Source organism: Austrofundulus limnaeus, unplaced genomic scaffold (genome assembly GCF_001266775.1).
Source record: "Austrofundulus limnaeus strain Quisiro unplaced genomic scaffold, Austrofundulus_limnaeus-1.0 Scaffold555, whole genome shotgun sequence".
NCBI classification, from domain to species: domain Eukaryota; kingdom Metazoa; phylum Chordata; class Actinopteri; order Cyprinodontiformes; family Rivulidae; genus Austrofundulus; species Austrofundulus limnaeus.
The window spans coordinates 77,721-84,368 of NW_013952957.1; the positions used below are offsets into that span (position 1 = coordinate 77,721).

General features: G+C 37.6%; 1 protein-coding gene across 1 annotated transcript in view; it reads left to right on the top strand.

Annotated features, from left to right (window-relative positions):
* Positions 1-6,274, top strand: part of lrrc8c (leucine rich repeat containing 8 VRAC subunit C) — a 24,157-nt gene extending 17,883 nt beyond the window's left edge. The window contains exon 3 of the mRNA XM_014026453.1: positions 929-6,274. Coding sequence (XP_013881907.1) covers positions 929-3,169 — 2,241 coding nt within the window. The 3' untranslated portion in view covers positions 3,170-6,274. The remainder of the gene's footprint in view (positions 1-928) is intronic.
* The last annotated feature ends 374 nt before the right edge of the window (positions 6,275-6,648 follow it).

Sequence of the window (6,648 nt, forward strand, 5' to 3'; positions counted from 1 at the left end):
TGTAATCATCAAAATTAAACGAAATAAACATTTGAAATATATGAGTTTGTATGTAATGTATGAATATAATAAACAAGTTTCACTTTTTAAATGGAATTACTGAAATAAATCTACTTTTTCATGATATTCTAATTTTATGACCAGCACCTGTACAGTCAAACACTGGTTGCCACAGCTCTTGAAAGTTCCCCTGAGCTGATAGTGGCAAAGTGAGCATTGATACCTGTGGGTTCACAGTGAGAAGAGGAAGTAAACACAGTACTGATTCTGTCGTTCGCAACTGGCACCCCTCTGCTGTCACCTCAAACATTTTCATAAATGCCTATAGATTGTTGGCAGCCAACATCCTGTGGAGGGTGATATTCAGTAGATAGAGAGAAGTTGAAGATTACTTTGTAGTCCCCGACTTGGACACTAGCTTCTGTAGCACCGGCGTCTGTTTTTTACCCGAAGCAGCTCAAGCTGGGGGATGCTCAACTCTGAGCACTCTTAATGAAGGGCTGTTATGCTGACCATCATCTGGCCAAGCCTGACCAAGGGTTGTTACCGTTGCTGTAATGTGGAAACATGTTGGTGTTACTTATAAGATCATTGGTATCTCTTCTACAAAACAAAATTTTTTTTAAAAATCAACCAAAGAAAGTGAATAATGGATCTGTTCTCTCTAATTTACAGCATATAATAAAAAGCCAAAAATAGCATTTATACTAATGGACTATTGGTAGTTTTGTCTTACTTTACACAGGTTACATACTACTATTCCTACTGCTATAAAGATAACAACTACGATTTATGCATCTTTATATGTTTATAATACTTCACTTCCAAAAAAGCTAACTAAATGTTGGTGTTTTTAAATGAAAGCTGAATTTTGACATATGTTTAAAACATTTTTCTAATTTTCCCTTTTCTTTACACTGTGTTGCAGGTGATGCAAGACAAGATCATATGCCTTCCACAAAGAATACCCGGAAACGTCAGTGAAGTGGAAATGAGTTCACTCTTACATCTGGAATCCAATACCTCAGCTGTGCTGAAAGAAATGTCAGGGCGGAAAACTAATTTGGATCTACAACAGTACACTTTTATCAATCAGATGTGTTATGAGAAGGCTCTACATTGGTATGCCAAGTACTTTCCTTACTTGGTTCTAATACACACTCTAGTTTTCATGGTATGCAGCAACTTTTGGTTTAAATTCCCTGGCTCAAGTTCCAAAATAGAGCATTTTATCTCAATGCTTAGCAAGTGCTTTGATTCTCCCTGGACCACTCGTGCTTTGTCTGAGGTGTCTGGAGAAAACCCAGAAGAAAAGGACCAGAAAAAGAGCAGTACATCTCGATCCAGCACTGGTGTGTCTCCTGAAGAAGGGAGTCTTGAGAAGACACAGTCCCTCCGTTCTATCCCAGAAAAGATAGTGGTGGACCAGCCGCCAGCAAGTGTTCTTGATAAAAAAGAAGGTGAACAAGCTAAAGCTCTTTTTGAAAAGGTGAAGAAATTCAGACTACATGTTGAAGAGGGAGATATCCTCTACCTGATGTATGTTCGTCAGACTGTGTTCAAGGTGTTTAAGTTTCTCCTGATCATTGCCTATAACAGCTCTCTTGTGAATCAAGTGCGGAACAGAGTACGCTGTGAAGTGGAGATCCAGGACATGACAGGCTATAAATACTTTCAGTGTAACCACACCATGGCTCATCTTTTTTCTAAACTGTCTTACTGTTATTTGTGCTTGGTGGCTGTCTATGGATTAACAAGCCTTTATACGTCCTACTGGCTGTTCTACCGTTCTCTGAAAGAGTATTCCTTTGAGTATGTGCGTCAAGAAACGGGGATCAATGACATCCCAGATGTCAAAAATGACTTTGCTTTCATGTTGCACATGATAGATCAGTATGACCCGCTGTATTCAAAACGATTTGCAGTTTTTCTTTCTGAGGTCAGTGAGAACAAGCTCAAACAACTCAATCTCAACCACGAATGGACTGCAGAGAAACTGCGTCAGAAACTCCAGATAAATTCAAACAACAGACTTGAACTTCAGCTCTTCATGCTTCCTGGTTTACCCGACACTGTCTTCGAGTTGACAGAGCTACAGTCGCTTAAGCTTGAGATTATCAACAACGTCACCATACCTGCCTCCATCTCTCAGCTGGAAGGACTCCAGGAGCTGTCTCTTTACCAGTGCTCCTTGAAGCTACACACAACTGCTACTTCCTTCCTCAAGGAAAACCTGAAAGTGCTTCGTGTAAAGTTTGATGACAACAGGGAACTTCCAAACTGGATGTATGGTTTGCGCAACCTAGAGGAACTGTATCTTATTGGATCGCTTAGTCCTGACGCCTCCAAAAATATAGTTCTTGAGTCTCTGCGGGAGATGAAATGTCTGAAAACTCTCTATTTCAAAAGCAACTTGACAAAGATACCCCAGTCAATTGTAGATGTGTCCAGCCATCTGCAGCGATTGTACTTACACAGTGATGGCACTAAGTTAGTAATGCTCAACAACCTGAAAAAGATGACCAATCTGATAGATTTGGAGATAGTTCATTGTGATCTGGAACGCATCCCACATGCAATCTTCAGCTTGACAAATCTGCAAGAGCTTGACCTGAAAGAGAATAACCTTCGCTCCATCGAAGAGATCGTAAGCTTCCAGCATCTTCGGAAGCTCACGTGTCTCAAACTTTGGCACAACGGCATCATGTATATCCCAGAGCACATCAAAAAGCTCAGCAGTCTGGAGCGTCTCTATTTCAGTCACAACAAGATCGAAATATTGCCATCACACCTGTTCTTGTGCCACAAGCTGCGCTACCTTGATCTGTCTAACAATGACATTCGATTCATCCCTCCAGAAATCGGAGTCCTTCAGAGTCTACAGTACTTCTCTGTCACTTGTAACAAACTTGAAAACCTACCAGATGAACTTTTCTTTTGCAAAAAGCTCAAAACCTTAAAGTTGGGCAAGAACTCGCTGTCTGTACTCTCACCCAAAATTGCTTTCCTGGCTCTTCTGACCTACCTGGAACTCAAAGGGAACCATTTTGAGTGCCTGCCACAAGAGCTTGGTTCCTGTCGTGCTTTGAAGCGGAGTGGCCTTATAGTGGAGGATGCGATGTTTGAAACGTTGCCTTCAGATGTCAAGGACCAGATGAAGGCTGAGTGAGACGCCTTACTGCAGCCACAGTGCCTCTTAGTTCTATCGACTCAGATCATTTGTTTTGTATGAAGTTGCTGTAAAATTGAAGTATTACACTACTTTCACTCTTTTTGAAGTTAGTTTAATCTGTTGTTTTGTTTTTTACTGTTTTTTATTGCTTTTTTTTCCAGTTTTCTAAACGTAAGAATATTTGCATATTTACCTGTGTATGTATTGACATAGTGTGGCAGCTACAAGGACATGTTTTACAGCCACAAATCCTTCCTAGAAAAAAATAGTTCCACATTTTAGGAAAAATATGCAGCTGTGCTTCCTTGGTAGAAGTTCCAAGTATTTTATTTGTTTACTGAACATTATTCATTTATTACTGAAAGGGCTTGCAAAATCTCATATCAAGATAATTTTATTCTGTCTCTAATTTCTTCTAAAGAATGTTTGTCATCTGTTGTTTAGTCTGAAAGAATCATTTTATCCATACTGCCAGTTGTTTTAGATTATTTTATTGTAATTATACTTTCATTGCTACATATAGCATTTTGATCACCAAATGTAAATCTAACTCAGAGACCTCACTTGTAGTGAGTTAGTAGAATTGTACTGTAATATTTAGATTAATATAAACCCCATTTCCATAAGAGCGGAGCAGTTTTCTCAACTGCAACACAAACTTACTTCTGTAAGTTTAACACAAATTTACATTAAATGCTTATTTAGGATCTTTACTGACCCAGTTTAATATGTGCTATGTATAGAAAAAGAAACTAAACTAGAATAAAAGAAAGGCATTTATTAAAACTCTTAAGAGACAAATTGTGGGACATTCATGTTCCTTTTGAATTGCACTTTTAAAATGTTTAGAAATGAATAGCCATTATTTTTTTTTAATTTTTTAATTTTTTGAAGAATCTTTGTGGATTCTTTTAGTGATGCTCCAAACATTTTTATGATTTGGACATCATTAAAAAGCAGGTTTTTTTTTAAGAACGTACTGAATTATGCCGAATGAGGTCTGGAATTATCCTGCTTAAAAAGCAGACTCAGATCAAAACATGCCTTTATAATAGGATATGTCTAAAGATTTCAGTTTGCACATTATAAATCAAGTGAGCCAGACGTGATCACAAATGCTTTTATCTTTTACTGACAAGAGCATAGATCTGCACTTGTTTTTGACATGTAGAACTTGATCTGTTTACCCCCCAAAAAGCAGAATACAAGCAGATGATGTGGATTTCTCTGTCTATTTGATATGGACTCATGCTGAGGAACCTCTGCTGTGTTTCTGAGGAAAGTTAAAATATGACCTGTTGCTTTAATAATACATGATCTGTTACATTTCTAAAGGTAACTGTGGACTGTGTTTAGTGTCTGGTTATTCAAGGGACTCCTGAGTTTATTATGGGCAAAGATGGAAACAGTTTCTCACATTGTGCTGCTGAAAAGCTTAATCCTAACAGTGATTTTGGGCTTGAGCCACTGAGATTTTTTAGGCCCACTGATGACATCCCTACAGTATATATAATTGTATGCTGACATTAGTTGACTGTTACGATGAGCTGCAGTGTTGTAGAAATATTGCAAATATTACAGCACTAATACAGCACTAATTACAGCAATAATATCAATTTGCTCCAGATATGTGCTTAAAGACAACTTTGAAAAATAAGTATTAAAATAAATTTTAAATATTTTGCAAGGTCGCAACCCCATCATTGAAGACTTCTGGTGCAGCTATTGATAAGCAGGTTATTGTAATTTTGCATTGGGTAATATGTCCTATTTGATCTAATAAATAATTATTTGACTGAGTTTGGCACAAAGTGGTGCTTGAGGATTAAACAAACGTTTGTGGAAGGACTATGGCCCCCCTTACAGTGACCTCATGTAAACAAAACTTTGATGGTCTTCGTTGAGGTGCTCAGATGTGATAAGAAGGCAGTGGGCTTCCCATCATGTTGTGTGGTTTTGAACATGCACATATCTTCCCTAACAAGGTCACGGTAGGTAATGGCAGCTGTGACAGATATCCACGTTATGTAACCGAGGTTTTGGAGGAAATAACTTGGGCCGGGCATACTGTGGTGGTAGCCTCGTGCCATGTAGCTGCATCCTGACGTGGTTTGACAGCGAAGGTATGTAGCATGTGGTGTGGGCGCAGGAAAGTATCTGAGTAATGGGGAAAATGGCAAAAAAATCTTTTAAGGGAATACAAAGAGTGTAGATGATTCATCATGATTCATGATTGGCTTCACACGGAGGAGGTTTTCCAAATATTTATGATTCCGCCACATTCTAACAGATCTTGGAGATTGGTACCGAGGGAGTCATTCATTATGACGAGTGCCTTAAGCTTTGTTATACTCTACTGATACCGTATATGTCAATCTGCTGAGTGTTGTGTCCCTCAGAATGTTGTCATTTGTTATATTCTATCTTTTTTTTTGTCCAGTTATTTTAAAGTATGTTGCTGGCATTAGATTCAGTGTTTATTATTGCCTGCCGCCGTAAAAGGTAGGTGTTAATATAATTGCTTGTGCCAGTGTGTCATTGTCTATATGTCTGTTAGCAAAATATCTCATAAACTGCTTCATGCATTTTCCATGCCCAACTGATGACTGATTCAGGATGGTCTCCACAGCTAATCGACCTTAGCAGACACATAAATGGGTCTTATTTAGCCAGTTTTACAACCACTGAGCTAAAACTTGATGTGTACCTGACACACCCCAACACATTGTTAACCTTAACAGATGAGGTGAAATGTTTGTTTGAAGGTTTAGCAAGGTAGACAATTTGTTCAAAGAATACTACTTTCATTTTTTTTAATCACCAGATTTAGTCAGTGGAGACTAAATTATTTTCTTGAGTTTGTAACATTAATTTTACTGACATGAATAATGTATTTAACCATTTAAACCATGTTTGTTACTTCAGGTTTTGTTGTATTTGAGAAAACTTGTCACGTTTTCTTGAAATGGGGTTTGTACATTAAGTTTAAGTGACTGTTAATTCATGCAAACTGCATCAGGGGAAACGGGAAAAACACTAAACCAAATATAACTTGGCTTAACTCTGTATTGTTGAAAGCTGGCATTAAACTTGACAAATGAAGTCAGATAAGTGTTTTTTTATGTATTGTTCTTGCAAACATGATGCTATAACTGTTTAATTTTTTTATGAACGTTTTTCCTTGTTTTCCTTTAACATTTTGACTTTATTTTTGGGGTAGTATTTTTGCTTTATTTCCTACACTTGGACATAAATCTTCACATTTTAATTTTAGTCTAAGTATTTGACTTTTTTCTTGACATTCGGATGTTAAACTCAACATTTGACTTTAACCCAGTGGTTCCCAAACTTATTATCTTCTGACCCACAAAATATTCATGGCAAAAACTTGTGACCCCAAATATTACTGGTACTGAGTACACAAACTTTGTTAATAACCCTAAAAACAAAGGCTACGCAAATATAAATACTTATAC